The following is a 25,012-nucleotide window of genomic DNA, read 5'->3' as shown; positions in this document are numbered from 1 at the left end:
AGTATTATGAAAATGTTTTTGTGTAATTGAATTTTATATTAATTGTGCTCGTCCTTGCGGAAGAGCACAGTTGTGGGTGTTGTGCTCTTGCCAGAGAGCAGGCATGAATAGTACCGCCCGGGCCCACAACCGTGCCGCTGGCAAGAGCACGGTTGTGGATGCTCTTACTCTATGTTTGTCTGCGTCTGCATCATTAGACATGTGTGACGGAAATAGAAAGTGTAGAAAATAGAAGAAAAGGAGTATCAAATACGAAGAATACAAAAACTAAGCACATAATTGCAAATTTTAAAATGAATAAGGAGAGCGGATCACAAATTTCAATAAATAGTAAATAAAATATCAACAAAATGGTGATATCGTCATTATGTTATCATATGATAATTTTCGTGGATATTTTTTATATCAACATAATGTATTACAAATATCAATAATATGACATGAGAATATCAACACAAGTACAAGAAAATTATCAAACATTGTTTTATTGATAAAATCTGCTACGAAAATTGAAATATAATTTATCAAATTTCATCACCCGAATATCGTCGGAACATATGCAATTGAGATCTCGTTAGAATCCTTATAAAATTATTTTTAATTTGATATATTTTTTGCGAAAAAATAATTTAAATCGAGAGAATTACGTAAATTTACAATTTTAAAATGATTTTGATGAAAGAGAAATGACATTAATACCCTTTAAGTTTATTTAATAATTTTTAAAATTTAAAATATAATTCACGCGACATTATTTCAAGAACTAGATATCATAATCTAATGACTAAGATTTGATTTTAATTTATGATCGCTAATTATTTAGCAATTGATCCTTTCCCCTTCCATATTCATCTATGTTTTGGCATTTGATATTATGATGATATAAATTTGTCCTTGACCCTATTTTTACTATATTTCCATAACCACTTTAGGGGATTTTACAATACATATACAAGGCTTGTAATCCATTGGTAACTATAACTAATTTAAGATCATACGATTTTAGAATCTAGTGGTATAAAATTTGCCGCATGTAATTTTTTATTTTTATTAGTTAAATAGAAAAAGATAAAAAAAACTATCAAATTAGGGTTTGGATGAAAATGTCAATATAATGTTTTGAAAATATCAACACAGTGTTTTGAGAATTTCAACTCATTGCTTTTAGAATGACATTCTACGCGTATTATATTGACATATTTTATAGAATATGTTGACATTTGTTGCTCTAAGAAAAAATTGAAAATTTTCATTTTTTTCAAATTTTGACATCGGAACATATGCAAGTGAGATCCCGTTAGAATCCTTATAAAATTATCTTTAATTTGATATATTTTTTGCGAAAAAATAATTTAAATCGAGAAAGTTATATGCATTTTAAAGTTATGAGATATTTTTCAAAAGTTAGGTACAACTAATTTGTCGTAAATTGATCTTAATACTATTATTGACATTTTTTGTGATCGTATTGACATTTCAGGGCTGATGATATAAGCAGTTGATTTGAATATTTAATAGTTATTATTTAATTATAATTAACAATTAAGTATTGAGTTAGCAATATAACACTTACCCGTATACGAGGCAACAAAACTGTTTTACAAGCTAGTCAGTTGCATTGCAAGAACAATTTCCGAAAACACCCCCACTCAAACGAACAATTTCCGAAAACACCCCCACTCAAACGAACAATTTCACCCACCTGCAATCCCATTTCCGTCATTTCATTGACCGCCTCAACCCCCAACAAAATTCCAGTCGCTACCACTGCAAATAGGAAGGCATCACCACCACCCACAGCGCACGTTAGCTGCCCCCGCAATCATTACGCCTACCCCAAACCCATGCATTTAAACCCCTCTGCTTATCCTACGCACCCCTCCACTGACACCATTAATTGGATCTGCACCTCTCTACTTCCACCCTATCTATACATAGATACATACACACACTCTCCTATATCTATCCGCCCCGATCCGCGCCTGCCATTTCGTCTCCCTCAGCTTCGGTAACTCATCATATGTCATATTATCCGAATCGTCGCCCGATCGATCTCCGGTTGGGTGCGGCGGAGCTCCGGCGATCCGAAGAGTTTCTACTCCGGGGATCGGAGCCGATTCTCGCGGTTTCTGCGATCGAAGCATGAATCCTCTTTGCTGCATTGCGCCGGTGTCGGTCGAGAAGGATCCGGCTGTAGTGAAGTCCCGAACCCTAAGTCAGGAGCTCGTGGTTGATGGAAACTGCTTACATGAGAGTGTGAGTTTCAACAACAGCAGCAGCGGCGGCGGCAGCGATGCGATTCTGCGGCCGGTGAGTTTCAACTCGAGGTGGAGTTTGTCGACCAATGGCGGCGCTGGCGGAGGCGATCTGCAGGCGGAGAAGTGCGATGAGAGCGAGGAGATCAAGAGTGTGGCTGGAATTTTGTATAAATGGGTGAATTACGGGAAGGGGTGGAGGGAGAGGTGGTTCGTGTTGGAGGATGGGGTGCTCTCGTATTATAAGGTGCACGGGCCGGATAAGATTGTGGTGCGTTCGGTCAGGGAAAAGGGGGTGAGAGTGATTGGCCAGGAAAGTTGGAGGTATATGAGGAAGGGTAGTAGTGGAAATGGCAATGGGAGTGGAAGCGGGAACGCGCTTAGGGCTAGTGCGTTTGGGTCGGGGAAGCAGTGGAAGCCATTTGGGGAGGTACATTTGAAGGTCTGTTCATTTCTTTTGTTTGTAATTGCAATGTGTTTAGTGTAAGTTATTTGATCTTGTCGTTGCGTTGCCATTCGAACCTGGTGTACGTTTTAGCAGCGATGTAAATCAAAGGGGGATTGGCGCTCTAACCTCCATTTGGGAACAACTTGTTGCTAGTCTATAGGATTGTAGAGGGATGTAGATTAATTGTTTAATTAAAGCTATTGATTAGCTAGTTGGTTAAAAAATGACTAAATTGTGGTGTAGTGGTCACTAAAGTATTTTCATGATTCATGGTTAATGCAAATGGATGCACTGATGCTAAGTAGGAAATGAATTTTTTTTTGTCAGATTATGTGGTCTTGCCCTATCTCCTTGAATAGTTTGTGGAGTAATATACTGGGACAAATTAGCCTATGCTGGCTTTTGATGGAAGTTGTTGAAATAATTTAGGGATGTAGAAGTGCTATGGATTCCTATTTCTATTTGTGGTTCCACTAATAAACTAAGTACTCCTTATCAAGTATGAATATATTGAAACAGACTTTTGAGATGGGAGATAATAATAATCATTTGGTTTGTTATTACTTACCTTACTAATGCAAATTATGTTTTCCTAAGTTGTTTTTATTGACAAGGAGATTGAAAGCAGTAGAGCTGAATAACACATTTCTTTGTTTCAGAGTTGTTGCTTTCTAAGCTTATTCTGATGTGAACTTTTCATATTAAGATATTTGAATGCTTTTGAGGACACTGAGTTGTAAATTTGATAAAGCTTCCTAATATTGCCCCCAATTTTTTGACCATTAAGCACCAAAAAATATGTTGAACAGGTCTCTTCTGTTCGGGCCAGCAAGTCAGATGACAAAAGACTGTCAATATTCACAGGAACAAAAACTCTCCACTTGCGTTGTCAATCCAAAGAAGACAGAGCTTCATGGGTTGAGGCTCTTCTGGCTGCTAAAGATAAATTCCCCAGGCTATTGACAAGCTATGACTTGGCACCTTCTGAAGATTTTGTTGTTACAACTGAGAAGTTAAGATCGCGGCTAGTTGAGGAGGGCGTTAATGAGACTGTAGTAAAGGATTGTGAGTCTATAATGCTGGGTGAAGTTGCTGAGGTGCAGCATCAACTGAAGAGTCTTCAACTTAAGCACATGTTGCTGCTTGACACATTAAGAAGACTGGAGGTTTGCACTTATCCTTTATTTCGATGAAGATTATGTATTTTGAATCTGAAAAACACTAGAAAGGGAATAGAAAGTACCACTGGGAAATTATTTCCTAACCAAGCAACAATGTGTATTATCATCCCCAATCCTTGTCTCCATTACTGACTTACCATTCTACCAAGCATTTTTCTTACTTTCTTTCGCATTAGAGCCCTAGGTTTTCTAAGTTTTTTATCAATTTTTTTGTTCTGCAGACAGAGAAGATTGAACTGGAAACAACTGTAGTCGATGAAACAAAGGGGAGAGACTCTTGCTGTGGACAAGGGAATAGAAGATTCAGCGGTCAGTTTATTTTTACTTCTTACATCATTGTTTAAGAAAAAGATACTGAACAATACATTATGCATTTTTTACCGAATGATAGTTTTAACTAAACATTTACTTAATCTTGTTTTTAAGCTCTTGCAGATTTCTATTCAGTTATGTCTGAGGGCAGTGCAAGTGACTCAGATGCAGATAATGAGAGTCGATACGGAGTAGACATGGAAACTGACGATGACGATGGAATCTTTTTTGACACAAATGACTTTTTATCTGCCGAGTCGCTGAGAAGTGCTTCATATCGTAGCAGAGATAATCCAATGTACATACAGAGCCCTTGGGCTGAAAACGAATCTCCCTCGTCCGGTCATTTAAGAGAAGCTGGTGCCGGGGTCAAGACAATTGAGTTTCCCTACGTCAAAAGAAGGGCTAGTTTACCGGAACCAAAGGAGAAAGAGAAGCCAGTTGGCCTATGGTCGATCATTAAGGATAACATTGGCAAGGATTTGTCTGGCGTTTGTCTTCCTGTGTACTTTAATGAGCCTCTGTCCTCGCTGCAGAAATGCTTTGAAGACTTGGAGTACTCATATCTTGTTGATCAAGCTCTGGAATGGGGGAAACAGGTCAGATCTTTATATTCTCTTACCTTTACTTGAAAAGGGTTTGGGGCTGGGTTGTCATTTCAAACATTTCTTAGAAGGATAACCTAATTACCGTGTTTTACTCACTTATTAATGTATTGGAACAAAAGTTTCATTTGTCTATATATTAAGTTGCATCATGGACCATCCTGGTGATTTCTAATCTTTGATCTTTTTGTGATTTTGTAACCTTACAAGCACTATTTTATTGATTTTTTATGTCATGTTAAATGTTAACTGGACCATTAGACTAGAGATATCAATACATAAAAAACCCAGGGTTCGTAATCTATATATTTTCATTAAGTAACTGGGAGGCAGCATTTTACATCTGCTGGTATATGATAGAATGTGCTTTTCCCGAATGACGTTTGTAGAATCAAATCATTAGAAGTTCTTTATTATTGTAGATATAGTACTATATCTTAAGGCATGAGGGAGCAATTGAGAAGTAACACTATTTAACTAGTTACGTCTAACCTAAGTCCGTTCAATAGCTTTATTTTACCACGGTGGAAATTGCCATTGAATGATTCATAAACCTGCCGAGTGTTATGCAAACCCTCTCATCTTATATCCTGCACCCTTTTCAATTGACCTTTCCAGTTATTGTGTTGAGTTATCAAAAGTCATTGACTGACAACCCTAGACTTGATTTGTTGATTTAGCAAAGAGCTTTCAGTTTATCCGATATATTTGTCTTGGAGTTAAAAGTTGCATTTTGCTTCTGCAGGACAACGATTTGATGAGGATTCTAAACGTAGCAGCTTTTGCAGTGTCTGGTTATGCATCAACAGAAGGCCGACAATGCAAACCATTCAATCCTCTCCTAGGGGAAACCTATGAAGCTGACTATCCGGATAAGGGTCTACGATTCTTCTCTGAAAAGGTTATTCTTCTGTAGACAACAAACCTACCAATAAACCTTTTCATTCTCTCTTTATTTTTCTAGGTTTCTGCTATTTTGGATTAGCTTACAAGTTGGCTAAGTTGCATTTCTAGTGTAATCAACTGCATAAACAATTAAGAGTCCTGTATTTGGAGTTTCAGGTTAGCCATCATCCAATGGTTGTTGCCTGTCATTGTGAGGGCAGAGGGTGGAAATTTTGGGCAGATTCTAATCTCAAAGGGAAGTTCTGGGGTCGTTCCATCCAGCTTGACCCTGTTGGAGTTCTTACTCTTCAGTTTGAAGACGGAGAGACCTTTCAGTGGAGCAAGGTCACTACTTCTATATATAACATCATAATTGGTAAAATCTATTGTGATCACTACGGCACTATGCGCATAAAAGGCAGTGGTAACTACTCTTGCAAACTCAAATTCAAGGAGCAGTCTATTATAGACCGGAACCCACATCAGGTGATTGTCTAATCTTCAAACCAGTTAAAGTTAACTTTAGAAATCAAACAATTGGTTCCCCATCGCCACGACCAATTGCAATAGGCATGACAAATGAATACTTCGAGATTCTAGATGGCAAATACCTGAATTTACCATATAGTGGTGAAAATTGGTGATAAGATTATCTCATCTACACTGTCCCATACAATTTTACCAAATTTTTATTTTTTCTCTCTGATTTCCTGTCACATTATTTTGTCGAATATAGGTTCATGGAATCGTGCAAGACAATAGGACTGGGGAGAAAGTTGCGGTTTTAATAGGGAAGTGGGATGAAGCAATGTATTATGTGATGGGAGATCCAAGCACAAAGCCAAAGGGATATGACCCTATGACAGAAGCTGTTTTGCTATGGGAAAGAGATAAAACTGTTACCGAGACAAGATATGATCTCACACCATTTGCGATATCTTTAAACGAATTGACACCTGGTTTACGGGACAAGCTGCCTCCAACAGACTCAAGGTTGAGACCTGACCAGAGGCATTTGGAGAATGGAGAATATGAGCTGGCAAATGCTGAGAAGCTGAGGCTTGAACAGTTACAGAGACAGGTGCGTACCTCTTTTTTCCGGCATTATTGGACATGTACTCTTTTTCATGCAAGAGCTGTCTGGAAAATAATTGTACTCTCTGGTGAAACATCTTGCTTCTTTTTTTTTTTTGTATTTATTCTTACTTTCTGGTCTGTTTCGAAAATTGATTCTCTTCTACAGTATACATGTCTACCTCGCTGAATCCAGAACTTATTTGTCTCTTTTCTTACATGAGATTCAATCCTAGTAACTTTTGTATTATTAAATAACTGACACTAATGGGTCACATGAATCTGCTTTTGTGGTGAAGTCATCCCACATTTACGACTACGTACATCGTAGGCCTGATGCAAGAGTTTTTGGTGCAGGCAAGGAGGTTGCAGGATAGAGGGTGGAAACCAAGATGGTTTGGGAAGGACGAGGAGGGTTGTTACCGATACACGGGAGGATACTGGGAAGCTAGGGAGAAACACAAGTGGGACGGAATCCCTGACATATTTGGGCAGCCGTGTGAGTTACCAGCCGAGGAGGTCGCTGCTCCTCAGCCGAATTTTGCATATCAATCTAAGCAGAGGGTAGGAATGGATTTATCCTAGCAGCAGCAGCAGCAGCCCCATTCATATCTGTAAATGGGAAAAAGAAGTGTATATGTGCGTAATTACAATGTTTGTAGTGAGCTTAACAATGCCAATTGTTACAATCATCAAATTATTGACCTCAATTGAGGAGTATTTCGGAATTAGTTACCATTTTACTAATTTTATTTATTTTTCACTTTTTCAATATGTGAATATTTCAGAAAGTTACATGCCTGAAAAGTTGTGTTTTCCCTCCACTAGATGGATTAGTGAGGTAGAAAAACAGGTATTTGGAGATCTTGAATTTTTTATTTTTATGAAACATCTAATTGTTCAACGAATTGAACAATTATATTTTTGTAGGGATTCAAAATAGTGTTAATACTTATATATGTAAACTGTATAAAAATGTTGTATAATTATATTATTTTCTTTGCTAGTTGGAAAACTTTCGATTAAATTGGAGATATTACGAAAATGTTTATTAGAACTTAGAAGAATCAAATTATATCTATGTTCATAATATCGGTTTTTAGTTATTGCACTTTAGTATAATAAACTAATCAGATTTAATTTATTCAAATACGATTGCCTGCTGTCAATTTTTCCAATATTTGAATGGGAAATTAATTGGATGATCATGATACATGTTCTTCTATTCAGCCGGCAGCTATTGGCCATATACTTTCAACAGTGGCGATGACAACACATAAGAAACTTTCTTTGAAATAATTGGAATATCTTTCCAAAATATATCAATATTTTATTGTCCAAAAACTAATTAAAAAGAATTGAAAGAAAGTGACATTATTAAGTTAAACTCAACAAAAAAGAAGAAATAATCATTAATCTGGAATAAAAACCAACAATAAATAAAGAAAACAATGTTTTAGTGCTCGATCTAACATGCATCATAAATTATTGTCTTGTGTAATTTGTTAGGATTTAGGATGCCCTCATCTTCACAGTTCAAGACAAACAAATGATTCCCTCATCTTACAAGAAACTTCAACTTTGTTACTATTTCACAAAGATTCCACATTTTTCCTTACAAACAATGTCGCTATTTCATACATCAAAACAATACTAAATGCCAAAATATCTAAATGAAGACGCCGGCTGTCTGTAGTCTTGCATTCACGAATATATAATTGGTGATATCTATGAGCAATTTCTTTCATTAGTAAAACAAGATCAAGTGAAAATGGGTAAAAAAGGTGGGGTTTTCCGGTATGCCGACGGCGTAGACAAGCTGCTGATGTTGGTCGGAACCTTGGGAAGCATCGGCGACGGCCTCATGTCTCCACTCAACATGTTCATTCTCAGCGGCGTCATCGACGACTACGCCACGGCCAACCACACCATCACCAACGACGTCGTCGACAAGGTCTGGATTTCACTCTCAACTTAACGTAACTCATCATTCTTCACTATTCTCTTATCTCCAAATTTTGATCATTTTTGCAGTATTCCCTACGGCTGCTCTATGTCGCTCTTGGAGTTGGAGTCTCCGCGTTTCTGGGTACGACTCTGTACTAGAATTCTGACCGTTGCTAGTCTTTTGGTATGAGTTCTCATGTTTGGGTCGTCCGGATGGATATTGATTGCTCTTGCAGAAGGGGTGTGTTGGACGAGAACGGCGGAGAGGCAAACGTCGCGCATACGGATGGAGTATCTGAGATCGGTGTTGAGACAAGAAGTTGGTTTCTTCGACAACCAGGGTAGTTCTTCCGCCACCTTCGAAGTCGTTTCAAGCATCTCCGCAGACGCACATTTGATCCAAGGTGTCATAGCTGAGAAGGTTTGGTTTGGTTAGACCGGTCTTTTGGGATGAGTTCTTCTATTTAGTTCGTAACATGTTACTTTTGTTGATTCAGATACCAAATTGTCTTGTTGATCTCTCCGCATTCGTATTCGGACTGATTGTCGCCTTCCTTCTCTCGTGGCGCCTAGCGTTGGCTTCTCTCCCATGCGCCATATGCTTCATCGCCCCGGGAGTGGGGTTCGGGAAGCTAATGATGGGCATTGGAGCTAAGAGCAAAGATGCGTACGGCGTTGCGGGTGGTATAGTCGAGCAATGTGTATCATCAATCCGAACTGTTTACTCCTACGTAGGCGAATCCCAGACGCTCGAAAGGTTTAGCCAAGCTCTTCTAAAAACCACGAAGCTCGGCATAAAGCAAGGTTTGGCCAAGGGGCTGATGATAGGAAGCATGGGGACGGTTTTTGCAACTTGGGCGTTTGAATCTTGGGCTGGGAGCATTCTCGTCGTTGAAAGAGGCGAAAGCGGTGGTCGAGTCTTCATAGCAGCCGTTTGTGTAGTCCTTGGAGGACTGTGAGACCTCTTTATATAGTGATTTTGGTTCTTTATTTACATTGAAGTGAGATAAAGAAAAAAATATATTTTATTGTTTCATTTGTGTTGGCTCGTGCTTGTAGGTCGTGTATGAGCGCGCTTCCTAACCTCTCGTTCATTGTGGAGGCTTCGACTGCAGTCACGAAAATCTTTGAAATGATCGATCGTGTTCCTGCTATAGACTCACATGATGATAGAGGAAAAGTGTTGTCGTATGTCCATGGAGAAATCGAGTTCAAGGAGGTGCACTTTAGCTATCCTTCAAGAATGGAGACACCAATTCTTCGAGGATTCAATCTCAAAGTAAAACCGGGGAACACGGTTGGTCTTGTGGGAGGAAGTGGTTCGGGAAAATCGACTATTGTGTCCTTGCTTGAACGGTTTTATGATCCAATCAAAGGAGACATATTGGTCGATGGATACAGAATCAAGAACCTCAAGCTCAAATGGCTGAGATCACAGATGGGGCTGGTCAATCAAGAGCCTATTCTATTTGCCACGTCCATCAAGGAGAACATCTTGTTCGGGAAGGAGAACGCTTCCATGGAACAGATTGCGAACGCTGCTAAAGCCGCCAATGCGCACGATTTCATCATCAAACTACCAGGAGGATATGAAGCTCAGGTTGGTGATGAGTTTGTTATTTTCTAAGGTATAAAGCTCCATGAAATTTCAACTTAAACCAATTGGTGGTGATAAGAAGTAGCGCACGAGACTTATTAATTTGTCTCTTTACAACGATGTGGATATTTGTTTGTTTCATTTGCTAACAGTTTTGTCATGGATAATGCATCAGGTAGGGCAGTTTGGATTTCAGCTATCGGGTGGGCAGAAGCAAAGGATCGCGATAGCTAGGGCGTTGATCAAAGAACCTAAAATTATGTTGCTCGACGAAGCCACAAGCGCTCTAGATACGCAGTCTGAGAGAGTTGTGCAGGATGCCATCGACCAGGCTTCCCGGGGGAGAACCACCATTGTGATAGCACATCGTCTCACCACGGTCCGTGCTGCTGATATGATCGTGGTGATTGAGTCAGGGAAGGTCATTGAATCTGGCTCACATGACAGACTAATGCAGAAAACGAACGGAACATACTCTAAGATGGTGGAAATGCAACATGAGGCCTCGTCTCATCCGGACGAGGGACGAAACCACAAGAAAACAGCATTTGGAAGGATCACACCGAGAACACCTTACAGCGTCGTCTCAAGCCCCGGCTCACCCTTTAGCCCGGCTTTATCCATGAGCTTTATCCCCTCAATCAATATGATCTCATATGATGAGACTGATGGAGAAACGACTATCTCCTCCTCTCCGAGGTTGTCCCAATGGCGGCTGATCCGTATGAACGCCCCAGAGTGGAAGAGAGCCCTGCTCGGGTTCATCGGAGCATGCACATTCGGAGCAGTGCAGCCACTAAACGCCTACTGCTTGGGATCGGTTGTATCCGTATTCTTCAACAACGACAAATCAAAGATAAAATCAGAAGTCTCTTTTTATTGCATCATCTTCACGAGCATAGCGGTGACGGCCTTCTTCGCCAACGTGGTGCAACATTACAACTTCGCCGTCATGGGAGAGAGGTTAACTAAGAGGATTCGAGAAAAGGTTCTTGAAACCATACTGACCTTGGAGATAGGGTGGTTCGACATGGAGGAGAACACGAGCGCCGCAGTGTGCGCGAGGCTGGCAACAGAGGCCAACGTCGTGCGATGCCTAGTAGGCGACCGCGCTTCGCTGCTGGTTCAAGTCATCAGTAGCGCTTCTGTGGCATTCGTTCTTGCACTTGTTCTAACATGGAGAGTCTCCATTGTGGTGATATCCATACAACCATTGATCATCGCGAGCTTCTACTCGAAGAACATCATGATGAAACGAATGTCCGTGATGGCGCAAAAGGCGCAAAATGAAGGAAGCCAACTCGCAAGTGAAGCAGTGGTGAACCATAGGACTGTCACTGCGTTTTCTTCTCAGACGAAGATCCTTGGCCTTTTTGCAGCTGCATTGAAAGGGCCGAGGAAGGAGAGCATAAAACAGTCATGGTTGTCCGGGATAGGCTTGTTCGTGTCCCAGTTTCTAACAACGGCCGCCATAGCTTTGACGTATTGGTACGGAGGGAGGCTGATGAACAATGGACAAGTTAGCTCGAAGCATCTATTTCAAGTTTTCTTCATCTTGATGAGCACCGGGAAGAACATTGCAGATGCGGGGAGCATGTCATCTGATTTGGCAAAAGGCAGTCGTGCTGTCGAATCTATTTTTGCCATTTTAGACAGAAGGAGTGTGATAGAGCCAGGCATTGGTTTCAAGGCGAAGAGCCGGTTAAAAGGGCAGATTGAGTTGAATCGCGTCTACTTTTCGTATCCGTCTAGACCCGAGCAGATGATCTTCCAGGGGCTAACTCTCAAGATTGACGCTGGCAAAACAATGGCGATAGTGGGACAGAGTGGCTCGGGAAAATCAACTGTCATCGCGCTGATTGAGAGATTCTACGATCCGATAAAAGGGACAGTGGTTGTAGATGACAAAGACATTAAGAGCTACAACTTGAGAAACTTAAGATCCCACATTGCACTAGTGAGTCAGGAGCCAACTCTTTTTGCAGGAACCATACATGAAAACATAGTGTACGGAAACAACGATGCAACTGAATCTGAAGTCAGGAAAGCCGCAATGACAGCTAATGCTCATGAATTCATAAGGTATATATATGGTTGCAACATGAAATTGTTGTTTGTTGTTGTGTTATGTTATGTTATGTTATGTTATGTTATGGTATGCGCAGTTCGCTGAAAGACGGATATAAGACATATTGTGGAGAAAGAGGAAGCCAACTGTCGGGGGGACAGAAACAGAGGATTGCCCTTGCTAGGGCGATCCTCAAGAATCCGTCAATCCTTCTCCTAGACGAGGCGACGAGCGCTCTAGACAGCGCGTCAGAGAAGTTGGTCCAAGAGGCGTTAGAGAGGATGATGGTTGGAAGGACATGCGTGGTTGTGGCGCACCGCTTGTCGACTATACACAAGGCCGACTGCATTGCGGTGATCGTGAATGGGAAGGTTGTCGAGAAAGGATCGCATACTCAACTTCTCGAATACGGGCCAAAGGGTTCTTATTATTCACTTATCAACTTACAACATGGGCATTCTAGGTAGAAACATAGCTCTTGCGATATATATCAATGTAATATCTACTCTCCATCTGTACCATTAAAAATGAAACGTTCCTAAAATAGAAATAATTTATCTCTACTTTTCCATCTCTCTTACTTTACTCTCTCTTTAACTCCCAAAACAACACTACATAAAACCCTGTGCCGAAAAGCAAACGTTTCATATTTATTGAGAAGGGGGAAAGTTTTTTTTTTACCATCAACTTCCAATAAAGTAGTGTGAATTAGCATTCAAATAGCATTCAACTCGCACAACCATATCTTTGTTCGATGGTTAACAACATTTATGTTTCTCATATATAGTGGATATGCAAATGTGGAGCAATATAAGTACTAAATTTGAAATTATATTTTTCTCATTTTCTTGCTATAGTAACTCGATCCTCTATTTACAAGTAAACTAAAATTATATAGCAGAGAACAATAATATGAGTAGATTCATGTTGCCACAAAATTTCAACTATATAAATCTACAAATTCAGTGTAAAATTAATGTTGTTGAAGTGTTTTGCTGAATACTGATTTTCAGAGAACAGAACATGTCCCAACTTTTATTTTTTGTTGCGACAAAAAGTCAGTCAACATTTAAAAATAAGAAGTGATTTCGACAACCTTGAGGGTATTTTCGGTATATCCGCTCATTCTTTCGAATCCAAATCCGGTTGAAACCCAAACCCGAAAGAGAAATAACCCGACCCGATACGACTGCCTCCCTTTCTTCTTCCCCAAGCTCTCACATATACTCCTGCACTCCTTTTTCTGAATCTACACACTTCCTCGTTTATTTTTCTCCGAAAACCCTCTTAGTTTTGAACAACAGCAAATTGCGATGACGAGATTCGAGGAATCGGCTCCCGCAAAGGGAGGTTTTTCTTTCGATTTGTGCAAGAGAAACGAGATGCTTGTGCAAAAGGGTTTGAAGCCATCCTCGTATCTGAAAACCGGAACCACGATTGTTGGGTTGGTTTTCCAGGTACATTTGATCATAGACAGTTTTAATATTTCGATTTCAGAATTTTTATCAATTCGAACTTAATTGATATTGTGCTTGCTCAATTTTCATGAATTTGCTTGTTTCCTTTTCCTTTTCATTCGTGATTGCGTGGAGTACTGTAATTATGTACTGCTTTGGATCCATTCATTCTGTGATTCGAGGGCTTTGTAGTGACTTGAGATGGAAAATGCGGGAATGTGATGTGTTGTTGGAAAATAATGTCATAATGTGTTTGGGAGCTTTTTGGTACCCTAGATGAGATGTGTTGCATTTTATTTATTAGAATTTTCTTGGATACTTTCGAATTTTATTCTTCTCATATTTTGGTTGAATTGAATTTTGCTCAAAGCAACATTTTCCCCCAAATTGTATCGAATTGCATGAAAACGAAATTAGCTTAAATAGAATCATGGCAGCCTTATTTTCTGAGTTGGAGTTGAATCTAATGCTTCAGAACTACTTCATCTATATCAGGATATCTGCACAAGTAACTAAGCTAAAGTTTTTTCTGCAACCTTATCTACGTGCATCTATTGAATAGGAGTGTATATATACTTAGTACTTAGCTGGTCCTTGTTTGCGAGTAGGTTATTAAAGTCAAGGAATGGGTTTGTTATTTGCTTGAATATGTTTTCCTTGACAATGTTTATATGCTTAAGGACGGTGTCATTCTTGGAGCTGACACACGAGCTACCGAAGGCCCCATTGTTGCTGATAAGAATTGTGAGAAGATCCATTATATGGCCCCAAATATTTATTGTTGTGGAGCTGGTACGGCTGCTGATACAGAAGCTGTTACAGGTATAAATTTATTAGATCTCATCTCATGTTGTCTAGTTTATCTGACTCTTTCTAATGCCTTCAGTATACGACCAACTCAATACTGTCCTTTTGTTTTGACCTCTAGACATGGTTAGCTCTCAGCTGAAGCTGCACCGATTTCATACTGGCCGTGACTCCAGGGTTGTGACTGCTCTGACTCTTCTGAAGTCTCATCTTTTTAGGTGCAAACTTTTGTCCCAAAACCACTTTATAGTGTCATTATTACTTGTATGTAAAGTATGTTATATGGGAAGTTCATTGATTTATATATGAATCAGTTATCAAGGACACGTATCAGCTGCCTTGGTGCTTGGTGGAGTGGACGTGACAGGTCCTCACTTGCATACTGTGAGTTACTTTGGCCTGAAGATATTGCTTTCTGTTTCTTTTTATTTTTCTTTTTTTTGGGAGATCTAACATGGAAGGAGGCTATCCCAGATTTATCCACATGGTTCTACAGATACTCTACCATTTGCCACTATGGGTTCTGGATCCCTTGCTGCAATGGCTATTTTTGAATCAAAATACCGTGAAGGGCTCACTGTAAGTTCCTTAGGCCTTTTATAGAGCATTCAAACACTTAATATGTGGAAACCTTGAGTTGAGATTGGAAGGTGCTTTTGCAGAGAGATGAAGGAGTAAAATTAGTGGCTGAAGCAATTAGCTCTGGAATATTCAATGATCTGGGAAGTGGAAGCAATGTAGATGTCTGCGTCATAACAAAGGTTTGAGTTAAAATTTTGATTTTTTCTTCCTACCTTCTCATATATATCATTGGTTGCTTGTGATAAACCTATCTCCATCTTACCACCTTTTCTTTTAGGGGAACCGAGAGTACTTGAGAAATTATATGTTGCCAAACCCGCGGACGTATGTCAGTCAGAAGGGATACTCTTTTTCCAAGAAGACTGGTGAGCATCATTGGGAAAATATATTGCACGTTTCGTGCTTGATGGCTTCAATTTTATTTTATTTCCATTCTCATTTTTTATTTCCAATATATCTGCAGAGGTGTTGATGACAAAGATCACACCATTGAGAGAGCTGGTGGAAGTGATTGAAGGGGGAGATGCTATGGAAGAATGAGTGTGTTGTTGAAATATGTCATGCTTCTTGGGAACATTCTTGGTCTTATCATTAACTAGTCTGCTGTTTAGCCTCAGTGCCTTAAATTTCATTATCTTCAGAACTTTATCCTGTTGCAGTGTGTTTGAGATTATAATATCTGCAGTTTACCGTTCCCTCTCTCCCCCTTTCTTTCTGTGTAGCCATGTGATGGATAAGATAACGAATCATTAATTTGCTGCACTAACCTCCTTATGGAATTTGATAAAGTTTGAGTGTGTGCAAGATAAATAACCACAGTAGATGTATCATGTATTAGTACAATGCAGAAAAAAAATCAGGGTTATATTATAATCGAAAGGTGCTCTGTGGAGCAGCTGTTATTTGTGATTGCAATCTGGCAATCATACAATAAGTAAGAATGTAAGATATCTTTGGTATGTGAGTTCATTATTAGTGACTTGCTACGGGCAAAGCATCATCGTCCTCTGTCAGTTTGGTATCTCTATAACATGTCTGGATGTTTCATGGATGTCATTTTGATTTGTTCATAAGCTGAAACTTGCTAGAAGATTCTTTGATATAAGCTTCACAATCGAGCTGATCTCCGGTAAGCTATTATCAGCTCCACATCTAGTGCTGTCTATGATTTTGAACCATTGACTCCCTGGATCACACCTGCTGTTTTTATCCAAGCATTTGCAGTTATTTGTGACTATGTTGTTGTCCGAGTCAATGTCCAAGCATACATCGGAACCGTCTTGTAGTTTCGAAGATAGATGCATCTTAGAATCTGAAATAGCTTCCCATTTTGAACTGGCATAACTGCATATTACCCCGAGTTTTGCAGGTTTCCCTAACTTGTCTGCTTGAAGGCAGAAATATGTTCCTTTTATTGTCAGGGTTTTCTGGGGAGTGTAGGTCCACGCTTCGGCCTCAGAGCATGGACCTAAGGCCAGGGGATCCACCAACGACAGCCTCTTCACACACAGCCCCGTCATAGGATGGAAAATCACTTGGTGGAGACGCGCTTCTGAATACCCCGGCCCTGCAGTTTTCAACACGAATGACAAAAGCTCATGTGATTGCTGGATTAAGCAGGTATGTGATGCTACTGAACTCAGAATTCTTAGAAATTGGCAGATATATGAAAATATGATGTTACCTTTAAATGGATACTGGAGAGCTGATATCTTGTGAAGGATGGTTTGATTTCTGACACCACACCAATTCCAGTTGTAAACTCCGTAAGTTTCGTCGAATCCGACTACCCCTTCTCTCAAGTAGTAACTACCTGTGAGAACCCATAGTGCCCAATCCAAATCTAGTTCAGCTGCCCATCCCATAAAGCAGTTCAAGTACCTATTGTCATTGACATTAGTGCCCCTCATGTCAACGCCGAACTCACTCAGGAACAAGGGGTAGCCTTGGTCCAGAAGGAAACCCGCCTTCCTCATCGTCTCACCCACCCGTTCCCCACACACTTGGTTCAAGTTCCCATTCTCCCACGCCTCCCCATCTGAGAAGCCATACCAGTGCAGCTCAAACACCAGCTTATTCGAGAAACTCAGGCTGACCGGCTTCTTGAGAAGGAATGAGAGGTCTCTGTCGTAGTTCAGCCCGGATAGAATGACTAGGACATTTGGGTTTGCTGCGTGCACTGCTTCTGCTCCTTTCTGCATGTACCTGTACCAGTCATCGACGTTTTGTCGAGAGCCGCGGAGCTCGTTCCTCAAGCTCATGGCGACGACATATGGGGTGTCGTTGAAGATGGTGGCGACCCGGGTTAGGCCCTTGATCCAGAGGTCCGGGTTGAAACACACATCTCCAAAGAAACCATTACCATCAAAATTGCTGCAGCACCAACCAGGCTTGCTTGTGTGGTTGTCTAGGATTATCATCACATTTTTCTTAGCAAGACTGCCCACCACAGCCTGAAATATGACATTGGTCACTAAATGAATATTTATCATTTGAGCTTTTAATTAAACTCGTCGAATTTAAACCCTGAATTCATCTCAAAAGTTTGATCTCATTTAATCAATTAAAAAAGTTTGTGCCTATGTTTGCGAACTTTTGAAAAACTGTAGTATTAAATTCTGGTCAGTAACAATTGTCGTAAAATTATGAATTTTAACTCTCTTTTTTTCTCAATTTTTCTATGAGATCTAATATCGGTAAAATTGTATTTATGCAACATTTAAAAATTCCACAGTGACGAGATCCAATAGCGATTCTCAATAGACTTGGTACATAATTTATGCATGTCATCAATTTAAAAACTATGTGCAATATCAATAATATATTTATAAATAGACAATCAGAATATTTTGTTTATGAGAAAATTAAGAAAAATGTTTAAAATTTGTTGATTTTACAGATGATTTTGAAAATTGTCGGACATACCAAATTGCAAACAAAATTCATGGTTTTTTTTACAAACTACCTTAAATTTATGATTTATCAAGGTAAACAGATACTATTATATTTGAAAGATAAATAAAATCTATTTTAATACCCCAAATTATAATATCTTGCCTTACCATGATGCAAAGTGAAGTCAAGTAAATTTTAATATCCACAATACTAATCAAATGACAAAAGATAATTTAGATGGAATGAACTACATAAAATGACCCTGACGTTTTCATTTGTTTCACTCCAGACCTCTGACTAAAAAAAATATCGCCACATGCCTCTGACCTTTAACATAATCACAAATCAGATATTTGTAGTCATTTTTCGGACCAAAATGCCCAAATGTCTTTAAGGGCATTTTAGTCAAATGGCCACCAACCTGTACACCTACTCTGCTGAATTTATATAGGTGCGCAGAATCATTGAAAAAGCTAGATTTTTCAATTTATTATAGTAATATTAATTAACATACTACATGATTATAAAATACTATATTTAATTTAAAAATAATTTTATAACTTATTTATTTAATCATTTACAGTTTAATATCTAGCTTTTTCTTTGTTATTTGTATTATTCTCTCATAGCTTATTTCTTTTTTCATTTAAATTTTAAAAACAATTGTCATTAAGTATTACAGTAACAAATGAAAAAAGTTTCTAAATACATGAAAAAATTTAAAAGTAATTAAGCATTTTCTTATTGAAATGTGAATTATATAAAATATGTAATTAATTTTCATATTAATTTACTTTAGAGGTGAATATTTTTGTATTGAAATATTAATATTTAACTTTTCTATAATTAACATAGAGGGTGCTGATTAAGTAAATTGATAAATTCAGTTAAAATAGATAAATTCCATTACTTAAGGAAATTATAAAAATGTCAATTATCCCAATTATGTGCATACGATTATATAAATTTATCATACCATTGAAATTAATATTCGGGTTGACTGAAAAATATTAGTACTAAATCTAGACATACGCACCTATATAAATTCAGCAGCACCACCCTAAATATGACACGTCTCAAAACAAGGAAATCAAATTCTCCTCTCATATTTCTCAAAATATTTTATTAACTAGTACTTTAAAAATTGCATGCATTAAAAATTTCATTAACATATTACAATGTCAAATCTCATCAGGTGAACAGTTAATTTCGTAAGTGAACATTAATAAACAGTACATGCAATGCAGCTTGTAGGCTGTCACTGCAGATTTCCATTTGATATGCCTATAATCCCTTTTAGGGCTAAATGGTATTTTAATCAGAAAAAACATGATATGTGATTATGTTAAAGGTCAGAAGCATGTGGCGATATTTTTTTTAGTCAGAGGTCTGGAGTGAAATAAATGAAAACGTCAGGGTCATTTTACGTAGTTCATTCATTTAGATGAATGTGCTGACTCCTTCTAACATTAAATGCATGACCTGTACCCAACAATTATTTATGCAAAAAATAATGAAGTAGTTGGGTTAGCTTACCATATAAATACCCCTTCAACAAACTAAAACCAGATTTTCCCTAATATAGTGGCTAAACTTTAGCTGAAGGAATTTAAAAAGATGGTGTGGTGAAGGAATAAAGTAATGCCATAATATTAAAATAAATAAATAAATAAATACTCTAGCAATTTATTTGGCATTTTCTTGCTCCACTTGATGATAAGGCTGTCCCCATATATATTAAAGTCAAAAACCAATCAAACACAAACACAAAATGAAATGGAGTAAATAAATACATAATCAAACAATTTTTACCTTGTAAGCATTGATGAGAGAGAGATCAATGATGGAAGGATTGTTGATTTGTAAACCTGCGATGGCTTCGAAGAGTCCGAGGTTCTTGAAAGATTGTCTGACTGTAAGAGAAGCCAATGTGTCATTTGTGAACAAGAAAAGTGGCCAAGTTAGCCTAACGCAGTTGAATCCTAAGTCTATAATCTCCGAGGATATCTGCTCCGCCGGCTTCTTGCTCAGCCCCTCCGCCACCATCACCTCCAGGTGCGACGGCCAGTTCACGCACGCCAGCTTCGCGCGGTGCCCTGACTCGTCCACTATCCACCGTGACTCGGTGGATAGTGGCAGCGCCGCCGCGGAGGAGGTGGTGGTGGTGGTGGATAGGGCTAGTAAGGGAAAGAGGAAGAAATAGAACAAATTCACCATGTTTGGTTGTTGTGGGAGTGTGTGTGTTGTTTATATAGTGGTTGGATGAATAAATAGTGTGTGTAAAGTTATTATCACATTTTAAAAATGTTATCCTACTATACCTAATGCCTTTGTCATCTATAATGATATTTCTTTTTGTAATAGTATGGCATTTTCTTTTTAATTTGTGTCTGTTGCCATTGATCAGTAGCGGATCCAAAACGTAATTTTGGACAGACTCATCGAGAGAAAATGATGTTCAATCTAAAGTGAACAACACAGAGGAGGGAGATGTTTTCTCTTACTTGTGGTTACACAATGTAGGTTAAAAATAAAGCAAGAGTCTTATTCCAAAAAAAATATGTAGATTGAGTTAGGTCTTGGCTATCTAAATTTGCAGCATATCCAACTTTGTTTACTCAAAAAGAACTATTTATCGAAGAACATTGATCAATGGATTTCTATTTATATCGTAGTGGTGTGACTAGAACTTCCAATGTATTGGTATGGAATATATCACTTGGGTTTAAAGGAATAGTGTATATCTTTATTCTTGGCAGACTTGCAAGGCAATATTCAATCCACATGTTGCATTCATAAAACCATTATCTGATTGAGTAATTGTTACTTCAATCCAAAGGCCCAAAAACACACACACATGCACACATTTACTGATAAGGAAAGTCATTCAATGAGTTTGGAAATATTTATTGACAATTAGATTATACAGATATGATGAGGATGGTTTTGTCCATCTTTTATTGGGATTGCCAAAAAAGTTAAACTACTAAATAAATGCTTAAAGAAGCATAAAAGTTGAGTTAATTTACTCACACTAAATATCTTCGAGTTTTCTTAAATAGGTTTACATGACAAACATGAAGAAGAATTTAGATCTCTCAAAGTTGTATAGTAGTATTAATTTACTACTCCGTCATTTCCACCGAATATGAAACACTTTCCTAAGAAGAATTTAGATCTCTCAAAGTTGTACAGTATTGATTTACTACTCCGTCATTTCCATCGAATATGAAACACTTTCCTTTTTCATCCGTCCAACCAAAATTACCTCTTAGTTATTTAGAATGTAATTAAAACATTCAATTATTTTTTTGTATAAAGTACTTTTGCCTTGTAGATATTTGAACATGGTCGGATTAACTGCCTAATGGGCTTTTTGGTATTATGATTAACTTAATTGGTTATTTGAAATTAGGCTCGCTTAATGGGCTATTTGAAATTAGGTTTGCCTAATGAGCTTTAATGAGAAAACTTGTGTGATTATATATAGACTAAAGTCCATTTTTGGTCCCCTCCATTTGCCCTAAAATTCTTTTTGGTCTCTTACATTAAGTTTGTGACCTTTTGGTCTTAAATATATTGTTTTAGTCTAAAAAAGCCATTTTCAGTTAAAATAAACGGTCAAAGAGTTTGACCAACTTAATAACTTAATTATAATCTAATCAACCTAATTAACTTAATTAATTTAATATTAAATTTTATAAAATATTTTTTTACTTCAAATAAAAATTGATCAAATTAAAAGGAAATTTACTTTGCTCATTTTTTCTATTATAAATAATAAATATGCAAACTAATTAGCTTTCCACAAATTGTCACAAAGTTTTAGTGGTTGTTAAATTAAGTGGATAGCAAGTATAACACAAAGATTATGTATGAATCAAATTCATATTGAAGATGGGCAAAACAAAAAAAGAGAGATAGAAAAAAACAGATTTTCTACAAACAAATGTAGCTAGAACATTGTCGATGATAAGGACGAGACATTCATTATAAGTTGTCTGTAGCAAAAAAAATGGTAAACTAAAGGCGTGAAAGCTCCCCTCTCAATAGCATCCTAGTTGGCATCTCCAAAAGTAAAATCCTTCAAATATTTGTTAGACCAACTGCACTCTCTTGACATGTTTCCATACCCGAGCAGCTCCTCCAGCGGCATCTTCAATTGCTTGAACGCCGGTGGCCCTTCCCGAGAGTTCACCGGCTGCTGGCGCATTTGAAGAAGCAGCCCGCCCACTTGAAGTTCTAGCCAGCACACTTGAAGAAGTATGCTTATTGTACATAGCAGCAACAGTACTTCTACATCGTGACCTGTTGTGACCCGGTTGATAACACAAGCTACAATGTTGTGGACGATTACGCCTTCCCACATTCTGCGCATGATATAGATTAGCTATATTTTAATAACTAGTATAGGTAAGCAAGTTAGTAAGTTTTGAATAGAAAAGGTAACTAGCTTGTGTATCTTTGGGGTTGCTAACTTCATCAACACGTTCTGATTCAAGAGGAATAAGCTGGGGACATTTCCTCTTGTTATGACCCTTTTCGCCACATTTACGACATGTGTAGTCAGACATCATTCCACTCCTAGACATGTATCAAATCAGCTTAAATCAAAGAACGTGCATGTTTGATAGCACGTTTTGCCTTTCCTGAAGTGATTGTGATTCTCATGTCTTGATGCACCTTCTCAATGAATTGCCCAATGCTCATCCCAGGAAAAATGCAAATGTCTTCTTTATATTTTTTGCTAAGATATTTGGAATTAGCACATCCATGGTTTGAAGAAGAGCCACCACAAATGTGTTTATCCCGAAGACGTGCAACCTGCCAGTAACCATATGTAGTCCTATTTCTGATTGAAAATACCATGGACATGCAACCCTGTTCTTACCATGGAGCACAGATTTGCAAATTGTGATGCAACGTGCATTATCATTTTTCTTAAAACGTAATTTTTTACCCATCTTCACTCCTTGATGGCGGATCAGTTCAGTGAAATCTTGCTTTGACGTAAACTGCAAACCAATTTCCCACTTGACATCATTGAGATCAATCGCCGGCTTGTATCTTCGAGTTTTCACTCTATCGTCACCTACTAAATCTTCGCCAGAACTTGGTGAATCACTAGGAAGGTTCTCACTTGAACTTGAATCACCTTCAGTTTCATCACATTTCCTTGTTTCCATATCACTTACAAGCCGATGGGGAGAAGACTATGGTAGGGCTTTTTTGAATTTGGGTGAAATTTTAATTTACTAAGAACATCTCCAATAGGGTAGGACCTGACGTAATTCTTACATAGTCTTCCCACTGCCACATCATCAGCATTAAAATTCTCCTGCCACATCATCTTGGCACATCAACTGGACATCAAATTGCCCCACATAGCCTTCCCACTACATATCCAAATCACTAATAACAATTATATAATTTAATTTACAATCGTAGCAACATACGACATTTAATTTACGCCTTCCCACTACGTATCCACATCACTAATAACAATTATATAATTTAATTTACAATCGTAGCAACATACGGAATTTAATTTATGAGACAAATACGGGAAATTCGAATAATACTATTAAAATTTAAATAAGTACAATAATTAAAAAAAATTACAAAAATTAAAAAGTACAATTAAAAAGGTAAATAAAAAATCACTCCTCGCAGCTGTCCTCGTCTCCGTCGTCGCCCAGCCCTTCTTCTTCGTCGTCGCCGTCCTCGCCTCCGTCGCCACCTACGCCGCGGCTACTCCCGCCGGTATCCCTCCTCAACCCCTCCAATTCTTCACGCATGCTCTGGAGCAATACACGAAGATAACTCTTCACCTCGGGGTCCACCGCCGATTGGAACTCGGCTAAGGTCTTCACCATTTGAGCGCGCGTTTGTTGCCGCGCGAAGAATTTGAGCTCCTCGGTGGACCTGCCGAGGGGGGATGGCGACTGGACCTCCTGGGAACTCGGGGTGCCCCCGCGTATATATAGTGTTTCGAAAAAAAAATAATTTTTTTTTAAAATCTGACGCCGATCCGGGGCCTACAATGGCGCCGTCAGGATCGGCGTCAGAACTGGCGTCCGCTAAAGAATCGGCGTGGGGACGCCAATTCTGACGCCGATTTCGCCCACGCCGGCTCCAATGGTTTAGCGTCCGCAAAAAATCGGAGTGCCGGTGCAGACGCCGCCATTGGAGATGCTCTAAGTTAAAATTGGGGAAAGTGGGAGTATGAATGGACAGGATCCCGTATACTCTATTTCTTAAAAAAATATCTTTTAATTTATAATGATAATTAAGTGAGTTACTTAGATTAATTAAATTATAATTAAATTATTAAGTTGGTCAAACATTTTGACCGTTTATTTTAACTGAAAATGGCTTTTTCGGATGTTTGGGACCAAAAGGTTACGAAAACTTAACGTAGGGAAATTAGATTATGGAGTACAATTCAAATTTGAAATGATCTCATTTAATTGCATACATCAAATCAACAAGAGTGTTAGTAGTTAAAGATAATATTCTAACGAAATCTCACTTGCATATGTTTCGATGTCAAAATTTGAAAAAAATTTCAAAATTTTTCATAAATCTAATATGTCAATACAATATTTGTACAATGTCAATATGAAATTGTATTGACATTGTCATGTCTATGTGTTGATATATTTCATACACTATATAACCCTAAATTTGATAGTTGCTATTATGTTTTTAATATTAAAAAATAAAAAACGAAATTACACATGACAAATTATAGACCACAAGATTTCTAAAACTTTATAATCTTAAATTAGTTATAGTTAGCAATTAAATGATAAGTTAGCAATTGATCACTTCCCATTATTTAGAAAAGAGCTAAACCAACATAACACAAAAATTTCTAAATTAGAATAATCATAAAA

At 38.2% G+C, this 25,012-nt stretch overlaps 4 protein-coding genes across 5 annotated transcripts; 3 read left to right on the top strand and 1 right to left on the bottom strand.

The window, feature by feature from the left end:
* Window positions 1–1,789: 1,789 nt before the first annotated feature.
* Window positions 1,790–7,507, top strand: LOC121801835 (oxysterol-binding protein-related protein 1D-like). Its single transcript, XM_042201263.1, has 8 exons — window positions 1,790–2,697; window positions 3,513–3,869; window positions 4,106–4,193; window positions 4,320–4,795; window positions 5,547–5,702; window positions 5,864–6,172; window positions 6,423–6,767; window positions 7,118–7,507. The coding sequence occupies exons 1-8, from the start codon at window positions 2,143–2,145 to the stop codon at window positions 7,343–7,345; spliced, it is 2,514 nt and encodes an 837-aa protein (XP_042057197.1). The 5' UTR covers window positions 1,790–2,142; the 3' UTR covers window positions 7,346–7,507.
* Window positions 7,508–8,531: 1,024 nt separating this feature from the next.
* On the top strand, window positions 8,532–12,935 carry LOC121802463 (putative multidrug resistance protein). The gene is made up of 7 exons (XM_042202136.1): window positions 8,532–8,714; window positions 8,795–8,849; window positions 8,944–9,128; window positions 9,205–9,662; window positions 9,767–10,307; window positions 10,480–12,386; window positions 12,470–12,935. Exons 1-7 carry the CDS (start codon window positions 8,532–8,534, stop codon window positions 12,837–12,839), a joined length of 3,699 nt encoding a protein of 1,232 aa, XP_042058070.1. The 3' UTR covers window positions 12,840–12,935.
* A 662-nt stretch (window positions 12,936–13,597) lies between these two features.
* Window positions 13,598–15,913, top strand: LOC121801834 (proteasome subunit beta type-7-A-like). The gene is made up of 8 exons (XM_042201262.1): window positions 13,598–13,829; window positions 14,510–14,651; window positions 14,758–14,854; window positions 14,951–15,020; window positions 15,111–15,215; window positions 15,299–15,397; window positions 15,496–15,583; window positions 15,682–15,913. Exons 1-8 carry the CDS (start codon window positions 13,686–13,688, stop codon window positions 15,756–15,758), a joined length of 822 nt encoding a protein of 273 aa, XP_042057196.1. The 5' UTR covers window positions 13,598–13,685; the 3' UTR covers window positions 15,759–15,913.
* A 139-nt stretch (window positions 15,914–16,052) lies between these two features.
* LOC121801832 (glycosyl hydrolase 5 family protein-like) lies at window positions 16,053–20,365 on the bottom strand. Of its 2 annotated transcripts, XM_042201261.1 has the most exons (3): window positions 19,926–20,363; window positions 16,903–17,671; window positions 16,053–16,785 (listed from the first exon to the last, which is right to left on the bottom strand). In XM_042201261.1, exons 1-3 carry the CDS (start codon window positions 20,328–20,330, stop codon window positions 16,286–16,288), a joined length of 1,674 nt encoding a protein of 557 aa, XP_042057195.1. In that variant the 5' UTR covers window positions 20,331–20,363; the 3' UTR covers window positions 16,053–16,285. The 2 variants fall into 2 exon arrangements, with proteins under 2 accessions (XP_042057195.1, XP_042057194.1); XM_042201260.1 differs by having other exon boundaries at window positions 16,053–17,671; window positions 19,926–20,365.
* Between the last annotated feature and the right edge of the window lie 4,647 nt (window positions 20,366–25,012).

Source organism: Salvia splendens, chromosome 5 (assembly GCF_004379255.2).
Source record: "Salvia splendens isolate huo1 chromosome 5, SspV2, whole genome shotgun sequence".
Lineage (NCBI taxonomy): Eukaryota > Viridiplantae > Streptophyta > Magnoliopsida > Lamiales > Lamiaceae > Salvia > Salvia splendens.
This window is presented reverse-complemented; position numbering and strand designations above follow the sequence as displayed.